Source organism: Folsomia candida, unplaced genomic scaffold, assembly GCF_002217175.1.
Source record: "Folsomia candida strain VU population unplaced genomic scaffold, ASM221717v1 Fcan01_Sc014, whole genome shotgun sequence".
Classification (NCBI taxonomy): Eukaryota; Metazoa; Arthropoda; class Collembola; order Entomobryomorpha; family Isotomidae; genus Folsomia; species Folsomia candida.
In genome coordinates this window covers 392,970-413,802 of record NW_019091206.1, presented here as the reverse complement: position 1 = coordinate 413,802, position 20,833 = coordinate 392,970, and the positions used below count along the sequence as shown (strand labels likewise).

Below are 20,833 nucleotides of genomic sequence, written 5' to 3'. Positions count from 1 at the left end.
GTCTTCTCAGATATTTATGTCCTTGAAATAAAACTCGACACAAAACAATTTCGCAATATTTTCTAGGAGTTTGCAAAAAAATAATTTGCAAAGTTTGCAAGCCCAAAGTTTAACCTGTCCTTCCGCTTATAAAATGTTCTCCAAAATTACCTTTTAGACATGTAAGCGAAATTAAAAATCATGTGATACATACGTATATAACCGGACCTTCGAAGGTCCAGATAACGGATAATAATTGTTCTCTCTATTTAGCCACACTTTCGTATTTTGTTTAAATATTCTAATTATTTATACACTCTCTTGATCATTTATATCTAACCTAAACTATAATTAAGGACCGTATTATTAATGAACACTTGAAGGGATTTGAGTATGAGTGAACCCTTAACTTAGCCATTTTTGAATTAATAATGAAAGCTCAACGTTGAGTGTAAGCAAGCACTCAACTTTTCTAGAAAGGGAACCCTCACTCAGTTTGATATTACTAATGACAACTTACCGCGTTTACTCATCCTGAGTGTAAGTAAATACTCAGAATTTTTAAGGGAGGTCAGGGGGTCACTTAGCGAAAATAAAACAGTGTTTTAAGCAGAAATTCGTGTTTTGCCACAAGAAAAATTTTTTTTTTAACAATGTCTGAACGTCTCGACCGTTTTGATGGTCGGATACGGCGCCGACAACGCCTACGCCACGTTTTCCGAGCACGTCTTCGCGACCGCCTGAATCCTTTTAAGGAGTATGATTAAGAGGCGTTCAAGCGGAGATATCACTTGGCAAAAATGAGTGTTGTTTGTATCCAGCTTATCATAGATGATCTTTGTTCCCCGATACGACGAGGTGCCATCATTCCTCCCTTATATATAAATAATAGACATGAGTAAGCTTAAGCACAGCAGGGTTATTATTATAGAAAGCGTTTGGATTTATTTGACCATGACAATGTGGATCCGCCTGAATTAAGAGAGGAACATGAGCCAATGCCAAGCGCAACGTTACCAACGAAATCATACTTACACATTTTTCATAAAAGCGAGAACAAAACATTACAAGCAGCAGAAATAGAATATAAAACGGTTAATATGTATCAAGTAATCCAACTTCATTATTTTGGTAGATTACTACTTGTTGCACCGGGCTATCTGGAGCTCGATCAGTTTCAGTTTTTGTTGAGATTCGTTTTCAAAAACCTCCATTCCACGCTTAATTTTCTGAATTTTCAATTGTTGATAATTCAATTTTTTTGCAAAATTTTCATGTCTAATTCGTGTTCCTCCTCCTCCATTTGAATCACAAACGATCTCTTGTCGACCATACGAGCTCTCTTCTTCTCTATAGATGAAAAGTAAATCATTCTCGTTGATTTAAAATAAATAGCAAACTGTTAATTTAATATTATTCATGTACATACCATAATTAATACCTGTCACGTCTTCGGAAGATCGCAAGATTTAAGGGAGTTCAGAAGCACTGGTTTCCTTCTTCTGTTCCTCGCCGTCTGAAATTTATTTTAGTGCAACTCATTAGTTAAATATAATTCATATTATGGTAATAATTTAGCTGACTATTATACTTACATAAACAATCAAATTCATTGGGTAAAGGGCTCATCTGCGACGGGATGATGGAACACAGGAGTTCAGCTTGTTTGCTTAATTCATTTGCGGGTGCGCCCCCTCCGGTTCTTTTGTAGCTCCGCACGGCTTGAGCTTTCTATAAGAGTGAAATTATAATAATTATAATTATGGGACAATTATGTTATAAAGTTATATGTACCTCGTTCTTGGCCCGAGTTTTACAATTCTTCCATGCACGTTTCAATTGTTGACACGACCTCTTCACGACATTGCCTGACGAGTTGAATTCTGTTTCCACTTATATCCAGACTTTCTGCTTCTTTACAATCGACTCGGGGTTCGATTTTTTGCACTCAAGAACATTACGCTTTGATGAAACGAGTTCCAGTAGGAGCGACTTATCCAACTCGGTCAAAGACCGAGACCGCTTTTCCCCCCTTTAAGTGACACATTTTCAACTTGTGACAATGACTCGTCGTCAGAACTCATTACGTTAATGTGTATTTAAATTATTTTCAACAGAAAATCCAAATTTACGACGAAAATTAAATTAATTAATTAATATTTAAATCAAGCTCAACAAAATTTTCCCTGTTGAGGGTGAGCTTTTACTTCACTCAGCTGAGTGAACCCCGAGTTTTCATTATTAATATGAAAATCAGTGTGAGTGTACCCTCACACTAAGAGGTCACTCAAGTGAGGGCGACCCCTCACTCAAAACCAAGTGTTCATTAGTAATTCGGCCCTAAGTGTCACTGAAACTAACCTACCCTAACCTAGTTATGTTCATTTTCTAAATTTGGACAGAATAAGTTTCTTCTGCAGTTATCTTCTTTTGGCCACTTAGCCAAATCTATGTTCCTCTCTATGTTCCTCTATGTTCCAGGTTCCATCCTCTGTTGGATAGAATTGGTCTGTCTCTTCTATCTTGATTCTACGTACTTTGATCTTGTTGTGATATATGGTACTGTACACTGCACTTGTACTTACTTACACACTAATCATTTTCCTCAATATGTATACAATCATTTCCGAACTCACGGCAATAAATTGTTGAACCAGACAGTGATACACTCAAAGCCACAGCGCTTCGGCGTGACATTGATTGAACTGAGATCAAGAAATATTTTCGTATATAACAGTAATATGTATACACACACTTGTTTTTCACAATTTAATTTGAGACACATTAATCCAGCAGGTGTTGAATTCCATTAGAGATATTAATCAAGTTAGGATTAACAAAAAAACACATACTTACATACATACTGTTGAAATGGACATGTCATTCTATTTCAGCTAATCTGTCTTTCTAATCTTTAAGTTAATCTAAGTTCTTGAAATAGTGATGGATGGTCAGTAATTAAAAAAATTCCAAAATCTAATTGTTCCCCTGCAGAGCGAGGTGATGGAGAATTAGGAGTTAATTACATTAATTAATTAAATTAATAATTAATTATATCGTTAATTTAACGATAGAGAATTATCCATCGCCTCGATTTTCGCTAAAATTGATTTGCTTATCGATGACCCTTTTGTCCCCACAAAAGGCTGACTCTCTACCTCCCATTAAAATCTTTGTCGCCTCGATTCATGCCAAAAAGGCTTCCTCTATGTAGGATGCCACGCCTCCAGTTTAAATCGACTCGGTCACTGACACCACGTTTCCAGCTAAAATCGACTCGATCAATATACAAAGTCACTGTCTTCATTAATTCCGAAATTTTAACCCATGAAAGTCAACAATAAACCCATCATAAGTGGGAAATACTCAACACACAGATTCATAATAGCTGGCCGCTGGTCGTTTAGCTTACATACCTAGATTAGTGATTTTTAAATTAAAATATGGCTCGCATTTCAAACACAATGCTTTGCTATTACTAATGAATAAAACTATTTCAATGGTGTAGCTCCCAGGTGAAAATTTTAGCCAGATTTATGCACAAAATTGGCTGGATTTTATGCACACAATTTTATGCCGGGTGGAATATGCATAAAATATGTCGAATTGTACATAATTATGCACAGACGATTCTGCACAAACTAACCGACAGAAATTGTATGCACAATCATACATGTTTTTTCTGCATAGACCATTATGCACAACGCTTATGCGGCATTATGCATAATGTGACACACGATTTTCACACTGGCTGAATCAATGTCATGATAAAAATGAGTGATTACGTGATTACGAGGGCAATATCCATCTCACACAAATTTATAAAGTACTTACCTTCCCATACATCAAAAATATAATAGTCGGCCGAATACCTTCCACGAATGAACACGTACGCATAAGATAATAAACCAGTGATGAATAAATGCTTGACAGCACCATGAATTTGCTGAGCATTAGCCGTGCAATCGTATATTACATTATTTCCTGGCAGTTATTGGTTACATACGTACGTAAGCATGTCAAAATTATAAAAATCAATAATACAGTAATTAAAATTGCAGGCAACTTATCCAACATTCATGTTTAAACATGTCTTCCCCAAAAACGTTTATGACGATATGATGAAGTTGCCACAGGAGAAACGAGCTATATACCTCCAGAAACAACTAGACCATCGACAATACCAGTATGAAAGATCAGATTCGCATGAGTTTGCTGTTAAGGATCCGGTAAACACCAGGCCGATCAATACTATGATATTCGCTGATATTACAGACATAGAAGGATCGTTCAAGAAAGGAGATCCGGTACGTAACCCTTTTTTTATAAATATTTTTAACTAACTGGGAAACCTTTCACAGCCACTCGCCGCGGGCTCTGGTTCTTCTGTACAGTTCTATGCATCAAACAAATCTTTTCGAATGATAACAATTACTAGAGATGTTGGGAGCAAAGAAATGACGTTTGTAAACGATTTAGGAGAAAAGCCCTTTCTTGCACGTTTGGACGGAGAAGGTGGCCCCATGCATTTTGAGACCGACATTAGCACGGAGGATAGAAAACGTTTACGGAAGTTAGCGTATAAAAAACATCTGCGGCAGTTTCAGGCGCAAGAGTCAAATGGAGACGTTCCATCCCAAGAGTCCGTAATCCTATCACGTGACGATGCTAGGAAAAAACCCATTAAGTCAAAGATATTGGAAGCGAAAGAAGCTCAAGAAAAAAAATTGGGCAAAAAACCGGGCAAAAAATCGAGCAAAAAATCGAAAGCTAGTTAGATAGGTCCAGGTGGATAAGACCTATATACGCGAATATTTAAAACGTTATTATAACTTATAAATCGATTAAATTCAAATAAAAGTTATTATATTAAATTAATCCACATTTCAGAACAGAAAACCATGTAAATATTGGATTTCATAAGAAATTATTTGGTTCATTAGAAAATTTTGAAACCTGTTAATTTCAACAAATATACATTATATTCTACCTACTGCCCCTTTAGAGTTCTGTATGAAAACTTACCGACCTAAACAAGTTGGTCGAAATGCTGACAATCGTTTCACCCACCTCAGAAGGTTTAACCCTCGGCTTTATATATTCTGATATCGTATGGTTCCAAAAATTTAAGTAAAAAATTTTATGAACAACCCCCTACACTAGAATTCGTTGATAACAAAATTTTTAAGTAAATGTATAGGTTTGAAGCTTGTGAGTCTACTGAATCCAGCCCACAATACAAAAACTTACGAAAGACGACCCAGAATGCGGAAGATTTAAAAATGTGTTTAAAACCTGGCATACAAATTTTTCCCTAGACGGGTTCAGGGTAAGTGTGTGATTGATATAATGTTTCTTTGAATAGAATATGGACACATTTGTTGGTATATGTGGTAGGACTAACCGCCTAGCGCCTAGGGACTCACCGCCTACCGCCTACTTCGTGGGACTCACCGCCTACTTCGTGGGACTCACTGCCTATCGCCTACCAGGTGAGACTCACCGCCTACATGTCATGCCTATCAATCCCACCGCCTACACCTGCCGCCTACCAACTACTGCCCAAAACTATTTTATTTTGTTCTACACTAAGTAGTTTTCACTATCACTGTTGTAAGAAATGATAAAAATTAATGTCACTTCCTAAAGAGTTATCCCAAATAGTTAAGTTAAAGCAGTCAAATTACGGAAATAATGTACATACTAAGAACTACATCGCCTATATACATAGGTATAGTTTAATATCAACCGCAATTACATTCTAGTTCAAACTTACAAATTAAAACCTATCAGTGCAGCTTCGCATAGCTCAACCTAGGGTTTGTTATGAAGTTTGAGAAATCTAACTTCATCTTACTTAATGTTAGGTAATTATCAACCCCCATGCCAAATTTCAACCTAATTGAACAAATTTTAAAAATCAGTATGAGTCATTTTATAAGGCGCTTTTAAATTTCGGCCTTCTAGGACAATTTTGAATATTTCCCACTATGCACCCACATTACTAATTTAATCTTCACCGGTCAACAACTTGACCGATCGGCCTCATCTTCGAACTTGGTTCCTAATTTTGCATGCTTCAAGTGTGTACCAAATTTAAAGTCGATCGGATAAGGTTGAAGAAAGTTTTCGCAAGTCGGACAGACAGACAGACGGACATGACGGGTACATAATCCCCGGGTCGGGCTAAAAATTGCACGGGATCTAAATTAATCGCACAATCAGATTTGTTCTAGCAATATATTATATTGCTACCTATTTCTATATTAATCTAACCAAACCTTGACATCTAAACGCATCCAAGTCATGTCCACCAGCATACTCAAAATTGATAACCTTATCAAACCAGTTTTCCAATTGGTTCCTATAATTCAACGAAATCATTAATTTTAAATCTATAGCTATGTTTTCATTTATTCCCAAATTATGTACCTGGATTCGTCTCTACAATTTAAGGGTCAAGCAGAATCATCCTTGTTTTAGACTCTTCGTTTCTTTAATAGATTTCAAGAGAAGTATTGCATCGTCCACCTCTGACGGATTGCGTGCAAAAGTAATGTACACTTCCTGTCCCATTTTGATGAATTTTTCGCCAATACGAGAATATTTTGTTGAAAAATGCGATATTTAATGTACTCAATTCTGTATAAAGCAGAGCTCGGAAACTTGTCTGAGCGTCGAGCTTTATTTTTCCAGTGCTTAAATATGGTTTGGCCGGATTTTCAGTTGAAAATAATTTAAGGTAGTTTAATTCAAGGATTATTTAGGATGACATTTGTACGTAGGTATGGACGATATGTAAAGCTATATTTATGCTTTGTGGATAGCTTAGAGTAATTGCAAAAATTATATGAGTGACGATCATTTATACTTAATTTCACGCCATGGAGACGTAACCAAGGCATCACTGCATAATATTTCACACAAGTGAAAACCATTTATAGTTTATTTCACCCACAAATTTTCCTTCACTCATCAAAGTTGAAGTCTTGAGTACTTTTTCACTCATTGAAATTTTCACTCATCGCCAAAAATGGAGTTACCAACGAAAACTGATATTGAGGAGCGTTTAATTGATGAGGTTGCTAAATTCCCATGCTTGTTCGATAAAGCAAATCCAGATTACCGACTTGCAGCGAAACGAGAGGGAGCCTGGAATGCAATTAGTGAATCAATTGAGGAAACAGGTATACACATCATTATTTTTACTTTGACTTCCTCTGTCCTCATATTTCTGACCAATTAGCCAAAGAATGTCTGAAATTGTGGACTACGTTGAGGCAGCAATATGCAGCATACAGAAGAAAGTTAAAACTACCCAGCGGACGTGGCGGAGACCCACTTCCCTCAACTCGAGGGAAGAAAACATTTTTTCGTCACGAGACGAGGATGGATTTTTTGAGAGACATCGTCGATCCTAATTCAAGGTATGATGCAACTTACCAAATCTCCGAATAGTGCTAATTATTTACTTTACTCAGCACTACTTCAAATCTCGAAGAATCTGCAAGTGATCAAGACATTGTGGGCGTCGAGATCTCGGATGTTGTGAACTCAGAGGAGTTGCTGCCCCCTGAGTCGCGACCGATCGAGTCCGCTGACGTGACCGAAAGAGCCAAACCTCAAGCTGAAGAGCGTGCCCATGTGAAATTTGGGAAAAGAAAATTGGACGCTATTGATACAGAAATGGTGAAACTTTTGCAGTCAGAAGACGATGAATACGACTCATTTGGAAAGGTTGTCGCTTGCAAGCTCCGAAAAATATCCGACTCCAACAGGCGAGAATACTTACGATTACAGCAATCAATAGGGAATTTAATTTTCGATTGTGAATTAGATATAACGTTGTAAATAGTGTTTATTTGAATTTGTAAAAGTACAATAACTGCTTATTTATTTAAAATTACAATTAACAGGCTTGTTTCAACAAAATCATAAAAATAAGTATTAAATTTTACTGTTTTGCCATGCTACTCGTCCAGCATCACTATTAAAATAATCTTTAAAGCTATCTCGAATTACGTGCGCTTGCATCTTGGCATTGTTGCTCCCTTGTCGATTAAGATTTACCATTCCGGAATCCCCTCTTGTCGTTTCTCTCCAGCTGCCCTCCACAATTTGTCCATTAATTTCCATATCAAGTGTAATGTGATGAAAATCATTGCAGCTCAGCAAAAAATTATGTAATATGCAGCAAGTGTGTGTAATGAGCTTCACAATTTCCAAGTCTCCCATAATTGATGTGCCAAAAATTCTCCATCGTGCCGAAAGTATACCAAAGCTGTTCTCCACTACCATTCTTGCCCTGGATAATCTGTAATTGTAAATTCTTCAAGAAATTTCCAAAAACTTCCCTGGATAAGGTTTCATTAAATTTTCTTTTAAAGCAAACGCGTCGTCGGCTAAAAAGACATGTGGCATCTGCTTGCCTCCTAGTTCTTTTAGGCCTGGAATTCCAAGCGATCCATTCTGAAGATTTATTCCTAACGACGATCTTGAGAAGACTCCGCCATCAGATTGAGACCCAGGGGCCCCAATGTCGATATACGCAAATTTGTAGTCCGGCGCAGCTATAGCGAGCAGTACTATGGAGTGAAAACCTTTGTAGTTGTAATGGGTGGATCCCTTGTGAGAAGCCGCTACGATTCTGATATGTTTTCCGTCCAAAGCTCCAATTGCATGGGGATGATTCCATATATTTCGAAAGCCAACTTCATTTGTAACCCATGTCTCAGTTGTTGGTGGTGCAAGATGTAATGGTCCCAGTCTCTTGATGATTGAAGACAAAACTTCCCTTATTATTTTGCACACTGATGAAGGGGATACCCGAAAATTGTACGCCAAACTGACTTGAGTTGCTCCAGTTGCAAGATATTTGATAAAGTCACGTTGTCAATATTTTTGGGTGGGTTTGTGCAGTAAATAATAATCGTACCGTATCGTAATTGCAAGCTTCTCCATAGGTGAAATTGGTCGTGAATGTATATGTGCTCCCAGAATATCAACGTGAATTAATCTCAAAATGCAATCAAAATTTTCCATATTCATCCTGAGTGAAAATTAATAGCATATTCAGAATAAGCGTATTTTAAAACATACCGGAAATATCGATGATGGTAGTAGGGGTCATTCCTCAACTCATGTATTAAAATTCTCTGGCCTTGATTCAATCGATTCTCAAAGATTGGTCTGATAGAACACTCCCTTGTTTTTCTTTTTAAACTCTTCCGGAGTTTCCGAAGAATAATAATTTTTAATAATAATTTTTTGTTTACCGCAGGCATGATTTTATCGAAATATGACCGTTTTTACTTCAATTAGAGTGAAAGAAAATTTAACGCTATATTGAAAATTATTGAATAAACTATAAATGGTATCTGCGTGATGAGGGCAGTACATCAAGGGTACATTACCATGGCGTTACATTAACCATAAATATAGCTTAAGATAACAAAATCACGGTGATAATATATTCACATAATGTACATTTTTGTGTGTATTTTAATAAATTTGGAACCCAAAAGTCTTTGTGTTTGTTTGTTTATCCATGTTATAGCCTATTTCCACTGTTCCGTACATTTAAGACTGGTCTTCCAAAGGAGGCTTATGGCTAACAAGTCAGCTCATCCCAAGTCAGAGAACGGACTCCGTGGGGGCTCACTCCACTGCATAGTGGATCCGTTCCACCAGGTTCACCTGGCAGGGAGCGAGCACCTACCCCGCACATACACTAAGCCGAGTAGGATTAGCAAAGTTTCCCGGCCATAGATGGAATCGAACGTCTACCTGCGTGGTGACAAGCAAACCCCCAACCCACTATGCCACAGGGCTTAGCTTAGTGTGATGTAGACAGACGTTGGTTAAATTAGAGGATGTGGAATCAGCTCAATTTAGTACGACCTTCACAAAAATTCCTGCCTATTCTTTGCAAAAAGTTGGATCTGATTTTATCTACTTCATTAATTTGAAGTTGCAGTTTGGAGTAAATGATAAGGACTTTCTGGACATTGTCAAAACTATATTAGTGCTGAGATGGTTTTCTTTGGTATAATTTTAATGAAATTATACACCTAAAATTCTATAAATTTAAATTGAATTAAATCAAAGCATATTTTCTAACCTTAAAGTCACAATAAATAAAAGATAACTATGTACATAAATACGTATTTACATATTTTTGAGTAAAATGAACATACTTATGCACTGCGCTGCGAAAAGTTGTAACTTATTAGATAAAAAGTACTTAAAATGTTACATAAGTCAACCTGCAATCCAATCTTATATTTATTGTACATATGGACCAGGCCTGTTTTTAATAGATTATGATGAATGCTTACATACGTACATTCTGTTATTGACCACGGCATTGGAATATGGGCTGCTCAAAGTTATTTAATGTTAGTTGTACTGAAAGATAAAACCTCAAATTCACACCGCCCAAGTTTAAGGAATCATGCACGTCAGCAGTAATTGAACAATATATGCAACTCCACAGAAGACATACATAATTAGTTAGAACAGGAATTATATACATAAATAAATTCGTTCCCCTTATTAATAATTTATGGGCTGCAACAATATACATATACAGCGTCTCCCCGCAATTAATTAGGAGATCCATTTAGCTAACGAGGAAAACCTTTTTGGTGCCCGGAGCTCCCAGCATAACCACTATATACATTCGGCGTATTTTTTAATTATAGTCCGGTGATGCACAAAAATTTTCGTGTAAAAATCATATTTGGGCGCCTGGTGACGACTTTTATGACGAGCGGAACGGTCACTTTCGCCCATGCTATTACTATTAATAGCACAGACACGCTTCACCACACGCTCTTCACACATCTTGCTTCTCTGCTGGAAAATCTCAACCAATTTATTCTCACATGAAACTTTGAAAAAATTTCTGAAATTTCGAAAGAAATTGGCGTTTGAAAACAATACTGAAATTTGCCAAATTGAATATTTTTTTTTCAAAACTGCAGAATTTTTTTCAAAATCGCAAAAATTTTTTAAAATTTAAAGAGGTTTGAAAGGTGGAATTTTTGAAATTTTAAGATAATTTTTAAAATTTTAAAAAAAACATGCAATTTGCCAAATTTCAGGATTGTTATCAAAAGCCAATTTCTTTCGAAATTTCAGAAATTTTTTTAAAGTTTGAGATTGTGAGCAAATAGGAATCTTAGAAGCGGGATGAGCGAGGGGCGTGTGGTGAAAAGTGTGCCTATGCTATTGAAAGCATGGGCGAAAGTGACCGTTCCGCGCGTCAGAAAATTCGTTATCACATGTAGGGTTGTACAATTCCCGCTCCCTCGGAATAAATTCCCGTACCTTCCCTCCCTCCCAATCTTCCCAATAAATTCCCTCCTCGCTCCATTTGTTCCCTAACATTTATATTCCCGGAATTTTCGAAGGAATATTGGGAATTTTCAGTGGGAATATTCCCACCGCTATATTTAAATCCATCCACATCTAATTAAAGAATCGAGTCGACAAGTTTGTCTGTGTATCTGTGTGTCTGTCTGTGCACCGTTGAACTGCCCGCACACAGTCTCACTTGCTCCAAATCAATGCTCTTCTTGAATGACGGGCTTAAACATTCTAGGGCCAATAATTGGCCCTTAAAGCCTAGTCATAAATAAATTGGGAGAGAGTGATTTTCAGCGCACAAAATTATCAAAATATCAACAATTCTTCTAAACATGCCTGGCACAGAATGGGATTGTGATTATAAGGTAAACTGTTTCGTGTTTATCAGAAAGTTATGGCCTAATAAATAATCAAATTGTATTTATTTAGAAAAAAACTTGGATTGGGCGTCGTGTCAAAGTGACGATAAGCCATCAGCAAGAATACAATTTTTAGAAAAATATTTCGCAACCTGTTCTCAGGATGAGCTAAAAAGAATCGCGAAGCTTGCTAAAAATGTTCGCCGTAGAAACTTCCAACAACCAAGGGAGGTAAATTTTGTACGATATTTTAAATAGGATTCATTGTACATCATCACATTTTCCATGGCTAACTGCAATAATTACTATTGATTACAGAAGAAAGTGACCGTTACAGCTTCAACCACAGCGGAAAGTTCGGAACGCCCATCCAAGGATGAGGATCGCCAACTGCATGCAGATTCTGAGCCGTGGTGGTCAAAATATGAAGATAATGATATCGTTGCGATGGATTGCGAGATGGTCACTCTACTTCCAAAATTTTCTCCAACCAAGAAGCATTTCCAGCAGGCAGCAACGGTGGACACTGTAAATTGCAAGTTGGAGAGTTGTTTTTCATCCGATGTTTATCATCGTCCCTACACGTTCATATGTGATAAGTACTCCAAAGCCATTACTGGATTTCAAGGTCGTCTTTAAATTGTCGGCGAACGACTTCTGGAGCTCTTAAACAAATTGAAATATGTTTCTTACATTTCGTAGCATTTTTGTGCTGGCAGGAACTTTTGCAGAAACGACATTGAACTTTATTCTCAGGTTGCGTTAGGTTAGGTGTAGCCAAATTTTGTCTGTCGTTCGCCCCATGTTACCTGTTTTAATTAGAAAAACATCTCTATTTCATTGATAATTGACCACTATAGGAGATTAGCTTACTAAATGTGCTTACGTGTATTATGTGGTGCAAAGATGGTGTTATAATTTTATAATATTCAGAGCAAAATTTTCGCACCAACAAACACCTTTATTTATTGTTTCTTTATGAAACTCTTCCCTCTCGCATGCGAAAACCCCGCAATATGAATTTCTCAAGTTAACCCGGGCTCGAATTTTTTTTTTTTAAATTCCCAAAATTCCCTGAAAAATAAATTCCCGGAAAATTGGGAATATTGGGAATTTCAAAATTCCCAAAATTCCCAGGGAGCAGGGAGCGGTACAACCCTAATCACATGCCCAAAGTTCATTTTTACAGGGAAATTTTTGCACATCGCCGGACTAGAATTAAAAAATACGTCCAATGTATATAGTGGTTATGCTGGGAGCTCCGGGCACCAAAAAGGTTTTCCTCGTGAGGCATTAAATTAATTTGAGACATAGTTATGCCCAGTGCATGTATTTAACTTCAGGTAGATTTGTAGTCTTTATCAGATTATTTTTAACGGCTATAAATCATTTGTCCAGCCAGAACCGAGCTGGTGGGTTTTAGACATATTTACATAACTTCCCAGCTACATCCTGTCCGCAGTTAAGATAGTTTTTTTCTGCATAAATAAACCATTTGGCAAAGGTAACTCTTCCTTTAATTTCATTCATCACTCCAAGAAATCAACACGATACGAACGTAACCTCGTAAATTAAAAAATCTTAAATGGATTACTCCATTTCCACATTTCTTCTACATCTTATAAACATTTTGAGCTATTTGTGCTGTAACGTAGCCTATTTCTGTCTACTTCCGTTCACCCCTGTGCTCAAGTACATTTACAAATTAATTTGCCGGAAATTTGACATCCACGTGGACGGTAAAGAGGCTGATTTGCATGTGCGTGATTGGAAATTTTACGCTGAATTGGTCGCCTTTGGATATAAACCTGTCACAATGGAGGCACTTCTCGATGGAAGAATTAGTTCGCCAGATATTGTCACCGTTTTTAATAAAGCCAGTTCCAATCCAGGAACACTTTTAAAAATGGCTAAGCCAAGTCTTGTTTTATAATGCGCGCTGGAATTGGTTCAATATTCAGACGAAGAACTGGGCGAGGAAGTTTTGTAATCCGGCCTACAATTTGGGTAAGGTTGGATTTTTTTTCCGAGAAAGCTGTTTTATTTTGTTGAACTCATGCGGAATTTCTGGCTTTACGGTGCAAGTAAATAATGCAAGACTTCCAGGAAATTGTGGCCCAAACAAGCAATGTGGGGCATAATTTGATTAAAAAACCTATTTACTAGAAAATCGCTCTAGATAATCTGGGCTTACAGGACCTTCTATCTGTGAATATTTCTGCGGCTTTTTTTATATTTTTTTTTGAGGCTAAATATTTCTTCCATCTGGTTTTAGATAGCACGGTTATCCTTGTGGGAAATTTATTTCAAAATTTTTTACAATTTTGAGATTTCCCGCTATAAAACTCATATCCCATATTCCCATATTTCCCATATTTATCTACTTCGAACCTATTTACAGGAAAATCTTTCTTCCAAACCTTTCTCGACGAATCCATGCTCTTCTCGGTTGCATATTACGGGAATGGCGCCACAAATTTGGAACAAGCTCAAACCCACAAAATGGACCTGTCTGCCAAACAAATGAAACTAAAACCTGGCATGAGAATTCTTGACCTAGGCTGTGGATTTGGTGGGCTACGCAAATATCTTTCTAGTAAATATCACGTTTCCGTAGTCGGTGTAACAAATTCCCGCGAAATGGCCGTCGCCGCACGAGATAATTGCTACGGACTCAATGTAGAAATTAGAGACATGGATTGGCGGGATTTAGATGAAACTGAACAATTTGACCGCGTTGTAGGAATTGAAGTCATGTTTCATTGCGGTCGTCACAATATGGACACACTTTTCAAGAAGATTCACCAATGCCTGAAACCCGAGGGAATTTGCGTCATTCAAGATTTCAGTTGCAAGCCGGGCTGTCCGAATAACTTTGTGACCCTTCAAACCTACTGGTTCCCGGGGTTTTATATTTTTCACAAATATCAAGTACTCTCCGTAGCAGAGAGATATTTTCGTACCGATTGTGTCCTCGATATGACTGACGATATTGTCAAGACTTGTGCAGATATATTGAAAAATTTAGAAAAATCAAAAAATTCTGGAGATTGGATGTTTGAGGAAAATTTGTATACAATTTATAAACTGTTTTTTCTTTGTGCCGAACCAGTCGTAAAATCAGGGATGTTCAATGCTTATCAAATTACGTTAAAAAAATCAGATAAAAGTTGTCCAACGGTTGATCAATATAATTTAAATGATACGTTCCTGAGAAGGAATGGTTGCAACGATTCTGAGGCCTCACCGTACCTACTGGAATACCTAAATTTGGGGCTAAAATTACGAATTTCTGTCCAATTAAGTGAAACTATGGATTGTGTAATAAATTCGTATATACGAGGCTTTATTTACTGAATTAAAACAGGGTTTTATTGTAACTAAATTTTGTAGTTAACAATGTAGTTAACTACTGTCTTTTACACAAAAGTAGTTGTAGTTAACTTTTTATCTACTTTTCCAGATTAGTTAAAACAAGTACTAATTTGCACATTTCATTTCAATTACATATATATACGGGGACCAACCATTCTAAATCCACATGAATATTGTAAGAAATAGACGCATATTTGTTTCGGTTATACAAACATAATCAGAGCATTTGTGAGGTTAATTTACACAAATAATTATTTAACTTGTTTACAACTATATTAACATGCTCATCTAACATGTTCACTGTTAAAATGTTGTCATGGATTTCAAACCAGTTTGTCAAAACTGATATTCAGTAACACTTGAATAAAGGCCGAAATGAAATGAAGTTATCAGCAAATCTAATACACATTACGTGATGCAGAAAATCCTCATCATAATAAAAAACAGAAGACAAGAAATACATATTTAGACCTTGTGGTCAACCTAGGTTAGTTGGCATTATGAAAGATTTGTTCATACATTTGTTACGATTTTGTACAAATGATTTGAGTAGAATAGAATTTACACCCTACCATTTATTGAGTACTGACACAACAAATAATCCAGTTTTGTCAAAAAGGTCAATTCGTCAATAAAATTCATTCCAAACCTAACCTTAAGTGGAGGAAAGGACTACAGTAGTTTTACGTTTAGTTTGATGTGCATACAAATATTTGCATAAAAAAACTTTTCTAGATGTCGACACGGCAAATGGTCGGTTTTTATGTGCACGAAATTTTTGCAGAAAAATCTTGAAAACACTGCCACTGTGAATTTTGAATGGTATGCTACAATTGACGTATGAAATGTTCCGTAAATAGATTTTTCAGATACTTTTACTCGTTATGCTCCTGCGTATGAAGCATAACGGTGAAGAAAGATACACTACCTTAATGACACCATAGTTCGCCACGCATGTTTAACGTTGCTAATATATCCCAAAAATTCACAGACCATCAAATTCTACATAACTTCATTAAATTTCCAATGCGTGACCTTTTCGAATACCGGGTGTTAGTGGCTTCAAACAAAGCCTTACATCTTTTGGGAATTAATAGTAGTTTTGGCGAAACTCAAATCGGAAGCTTGAAGAAATGAAAATAAAATTTTAATGCAAAATTCCAGCATCAAGGCTGAAGGGAGGGGTGGAACTGGAAGGCGCTAATTTCATTTAATACACAAGGGTTTCATGATGATAAACACAGATTTAAGTTTCATGAAATATTGTAAGTTCTACAGCAATTTGTTCATTGTAGTCCAAAACTTTAGTGCCTGCTCTTTATAATGAATTTTAAAGTGAGTATTGCCTACATACATATGAATTTTTTAAATCGTAGTTTGTGTGATGTTTAAAATGTCCATTTCTTCGAATTTTTACTACATACAAATTTAACTGCTTATGAATTTTACGATTATGAATTTTGTGTTCATTTTGAGATATTTAATTTCTGCCCTAAAAGTTTTTATGCCAAAACTCTCTTGAATTGAGTCCAATATGAAAATAATTCATGGAAATAATTAAATCTATAATTTTGGAGTTGCACTTATCGTTAGGTCTGCAATTGTTTCTACATACTTCAATTTCATATTCATCAGTTGAATACGTGTAGTTATTAAACCATTTCGTTTTGAAAATATTTATATCGATTTAAAAATTATAAAGGAAGTGATTGTATTGCAAAATTCATTTTGCAATCCAGCAATTTTTCAATTCCTCCATATTAATCTACATTTTTATTTCATGGCATAAATTACATAAATAATTAGTTTAGCTACTCATTCACAAAACCACCACGAGTCTAGGTGTCGATTATCATGATGTACAATTACAACAAAACAATTCGCTCCAAGCCTTGATTTTTTCATTATATTTGATGTATAACATATGCTTGTCTGAAAAATTCATAATCAATTAGTTTCATTCAGATGAATTAATTATTAATTATTAATTAATTTCCGAAAGTCAGATTTAGCCAAATCAATTAATTACAAATTTAGGAACCCTTTACTAATTAGTTATTTATTAATTAACTTGATTTTTAATTAAAACACCTCTGGCATGTGCATAATATTGGTCATGTGCGTCTAAGGATATAAAATAGTCGGGCTTATGAATTGCTGTACTATCTCTGATTCGGGCTCATTCGAGAGTCTGTACTATATTTTCCCTCTGATTTAGTTGCGTTAATTGTAATTCAGAAATTATGATTTTTGGAAAAAGGGAACTTTACACTAAAGGTGACCCAAGCAGATTTTAATGTCGCGATTTTACGTTATATCCACTCTTTACAAGATATGTATGTCCATATCATGCAATAAAATAAAATAATGTTTAGCGTATTTTACCATCCATGAAATTTATATTTGGTGGTTCAACAAAAAAATTTAATGTTAAATTCAGTATTACCCTACATAAATTAATTTAATTGAGGATAGACATTTTTACTTAATAAATTTAGTAACAAGCCAATTGGGCAAGTCAAGAAAAAACACCTAATAATTAATTGATCTTTTGTAATTGCTCATTTTATTCATTCACACCAAGAATAAGCTACAAATTTAACCCACGTAGGCACAAATTGGACCAAACACCGACATGGTGCATCTGTCACAGCAATGTGTCACGTTCACGAAAGGAATGCATGGCATGATTCCTGGACCACATCGTTCCTAGAAAATACAAGTTTGTTAACATTTAATTAAAATACATAATCCTAAAGAGCTTGTCTTGACTCAAATATTTACCTGTTGTACCTCCACTCCTTGTGCTACCCCAGTCATTATCTCTTCTCCTTCGAGGGATAGCGACGCTGCAGAAATTAAGGTAGCTGACACCATGCAGGAAACCAGGACGGCAAAAAATAGTTTAACTTGAAACGAAAACATGTTCTCTGTTGGGTAATATTTAATTGAAGGAGAGTAAAATTGGTTGGATCAACTGCCTCTTTTTGACTAAAGTGGTTGCATCGATACTCGTTTATATTGGGCAAATTAATCTTCAAGTGTTTAAATGTTATCATATAATTGTGTATCCATGTTCCATTCTTAATTAACAACGTGATAAGAGAGAGTGGAAAAACAGGGAATGTTGCGTAAATCTTTGACAACTCCGACAGTCGTACGATATGATTTGAGCGACCTTTACACTGACCACATCATGCCACGGGAATTTTATTATTACGGGGTAAAACCCCACTTTGTTTTTGCTCTGTCCGTCTCTTTGTATTCACGATAAGTCTCGAAGGAGAGTAAATTTCCAACTTCGGTTTTCTTTCAAAAATGGGCACGATATGACCCCACCAATTTCCTGGTGGGTGTGGCCCTGTCGAATTTTCGAAATTAGTTTTGATTTGTACATATGTTTTTAGTAGCGATGTTTTCAAATAGATAAGACAACTCCTACCCTGGGGTTTGCCCGAGGTTTCCTGTCCATCTGGATATCATAACTTCGAATAAATGTTTCATAATTAAAACGACATTTTATTTTACTTAAGGTTTTTAACGTATAATCAAATCTATAATTACTCCTGAAATCTAAACCTCATTAAATTCAACAGCCCCCCCTGCACTCGAAAAACCACCACTGATTGTTATAATTATTAGCACAAGTGTACATAAACAATTTCCAATTCTGATCTACCGAAGTGTACCCGGATACGCAAGTGTTCCCTCCAATCTTGCTCTCGATAGAGTAGTAATTCTGAAATAAGATTTATGAACATACTTACATGTATTACATCATAATCACGTCGTAATAAATCCTTACCGTTCGGACTTGGTAGGTTAAGATTTAACAATTTTCCCGAGCAATTTTATATGAAATAGTGTTATCAGTGGGTATCAAATTACAACCAAATTATGAAACTTACATATTGATTGCTCGAAATGTAGTGGCCGCCTTGGGAAAAATATTGGCAGTTGTCTTCCGCATACGATTTGCAGGTGGCTGGCGTAATCGGGGTATTGTTTGGGATGGCGTTGGCATTGGCGCAGTTTAGAGTACCATCCCCGACACGAAGGCAGTATCCGGTTGCCACGTTTTGAAAGCGGCGATACCGGCCTAAGACAGCGGTCTATGCATATACGTGTTAAGTACAGTTGGGTTAAAATATTTACTAGATTACAACCCTGGTATCAAATATTATACCAAGGTTTTACTTATTTCCATTATTTTATCTCCTCAAAATAACGTGGTAACAAATCCATACTGCGGAGTCACTCCATCCATACGTCTCTCTTCCCCGTGGTGTTTGTATTGGCTATAATTTCATGGCATTAAACAGCAACAATTTCTAGGAAATTCAGATTTCTTAATCATTCCTATCCCATTTTCCCTTCAGAGGTAATCTGCCTGAATTTCTTAGAAAATACTGCTACCACCCTGGTAACAAATTATTAGCAAGGTGGAAGAGACACATGATGAGATCCACATTAGAGAGTTGTTATTAGAGAGTTGCACTCTATTTCGGACTTAAATATTTCATTATTTTATACCCATAATTTAATTTTCTTCACACTTGTAATTATTTATGCAGGTAAAACAATTAAGTTGGACATTGGTGCGAATTTATTAACCAGGTAGTCAAATTATTGAACCACCCTGCACACATGTAAATACAAATTTAAGGGATGTCAAATTTAAAACCAAAGTACACTTACATCTTTATGAACATACCACTGACAAAGAGATTGCGTATTACAACCCCACCGTTGCCCGATGTAATCATCTGTCCCATTCTGGTAGTGGAAAACCCAGTAGGTCGTTTGGTAATTGTAGATTGCAACTTTAAAATTATTTGAGTCGGGCCATTCCGGGTTCTAGAATGGTGTCAGAGTAAAAAAAAAAAGTTTATTTTTTTTTAAAACTATTTCCTCATAAATATTTTAGAATAATAAATTTGCTCACAAAAGCATTGTATTTTGTGTTGGATGGATCCAACCCAGTTTCATTGAGAGGTTGGTTGATTTCACAATTTGCGATTGTGGCCAGTAATGAAATCACAATGGTTGACAGGGTCGTTGCACGCATTTTTCTATCCACTGGGAATGAGAAGGATTAAATAAGTGGGTGGCTGGCTTGGAAGATGGCGAAACGTGAAATGAGAGGAATACACAAGTGTCCGAGAAGTTTGTGTGGAATGGAAGAAATTCTGTGATACTAATAAATAAATCCTTTGTTAGGGGGAAATTCATAAAGGTTGCTTCTTTTCCTCGGTTCGGTAAGCTAAAAAAAAGGCTTGGATATATAAATGTCCGTTGTGCCTACATAATTGTGGCGTGTTTTTTTAAACAAGGGACAAGACTATGTACCTATATAGATACATATGTACATTGAACCAGGAATTGTGTACCGTTTTAAAAATAGACCATAGTTTGGACTGTTGTGGAACGAGGAAAGGCTTGGGACATAAATAACTTAAGCCATCAAATATTTAGTATATATATGTACATACATATTGAATATTTTATAAAATATGATGTTTCATTATGCCCCAGTTTTTACTTTTTCTGACCGAAATAAATAAACCAAGCAGGATTTTTGCAAAATTCCGAACCTTGATATTTCTATTTTTTCCTCATTTACTTTCATACTGCATGGAAGTATATGTGAAATAGATAGTATTTTGTCACTCACGCCAACGTTAAATTTCAGTGGCTCGTGTGGAGAGACCAAATGACATATGAAGATGCTGTAAAAAGCAATAGGAGCC

At 36.1% G+C, this 20,833-nt stretch overlaps 3 protein-coding genes across 3 annotated transcripts; 2 read left to right on the top strand and 1 right to left on the bottom strand.

The window, feature by feature from the left end:
• Positions 1–3,836: 3,836 nt before the first annotated feature.
• LOC110856008 lies at positions 3,837–4,861 on the top strand. The gene is made up of 3 exons (XM_022104450.2): positions 3,837–3,985; positions 4,041–4,286; positions 4,341–4,861. Exons 1-3 carry the CDS (start codon positions 3,902–3,904, stop codon positions 4,755–4,757), a joined length of 747 nt encoding a protein of 248 aa, XP_021960142.1. The 5' UTR covers positions 3,837–3,901; the 3' UTR covers positions 4,758–4,861.
• Positions 4,862–7,012: 2,151 nt separating this feature from the next.
• Positions 7,013–7,830, top strand: LOC110856040. Its single transcript, XM_022104482.1, has 3 exons — positions 7,013–7,166; positions 7,226–7,406; positions 7,461–7,830. The coding sequence occupies exons 1-3, from the start codon at positions 7,013–7,015 to the stop codon at positions 7,828–7,830; spliced, it is 705 nt and encodes a 234-aa protein (XP_021960174.1).
• An 11,137-nt stretch (positions 7,831–18,967) lies between these two features.
• Positions 18,968–20,239, bottom strand: LOC118437588. Its single transcript, XM_035856746.1, has 3 exons — positions 20,029–20,239; positions 19,782–19,940; positions 18,968–19,195 (listed from the first exon to the last, which is right to left on the bottom strand). The coding sequence occupies exons 1-3, from the start codon at positions 20,149–20,151 to the stop codon at positions 18,968–18,970; spliced, it is 510 nt and encodes a 169-aa protein (XP_035712639.1). The 5' UTR covers positions 20,152–20,239.
• Between the last annotated feature and the right edge of the window lie 594 nt (positions 20,240–20,833).

Excerpts from the sequence above, each read along its gene's own strand:
- LOC110856008 (XM_022104450.2), top strand. The coding sequence starts at position 3,902 with ATGCTTGACAGCACCATGAATTTGCTGAGCATTAGCCGTGCAATCGTA. Across the intron at positions 3,986-4,040 it reads GGCAGTTATTGGTTACATAC|GCAACTTATCCAACATTCAT; the intron begins GTACGTAAGCAT and ends TTAAAATTGCAG. Across the intron at positions 4,287-4,340 it reads CGTTCAAGAAAGGAGATCCG|CCACTCGCCGCGGGCTCTGG; the intron begins GTACGTAACCCT and ends AACCTTTCACAG.
- LOC110856040 (XM_022104482.1), top strand. The coding sequence starts at position 7,013 with ATGGAGTTACCAACGAAAACTGATATTGAGGAGCGTTTAATTGATGAG. Across the intron at positions 7,167-7,225 it reads TGAATCAATTGAGGAAACAG|CCAAAGAATGTCTGAAATTG; the intron begins GTATACACATCA and ends CTGACCAATTAG. Across the intron at positions 7,407-7,460 it reads ATCGTCGATCCTAATTCAAG|CACTACTTCAAATCTCGAAG; the intron begins GTATGATGCAAC and ends TACTTTACTCAG.
- LOC118437588 (XM_035856746.1), bottom strand. The coding sequence starts at position 20,151 with ATGCGTGCAACGACCCTGTCAACCATTGTGATTTCATTACTGGCCACA. Across the intron at positions 19,941-20,028 it reads ACACAAAATACAATGCTTTT|AACCCGGAATGGCCCGACTC; the intron begins GTGAGCAAATTT and ends ACACCATTCTAG. Across the intron at positions 19,196-19,781 it reads AGTGGTATGTTCATAAAGAT|ACCGCTGTCTTAGGCCGGTA; the intron begins GTAAGTGTACTT and ends GTATATGCATAG.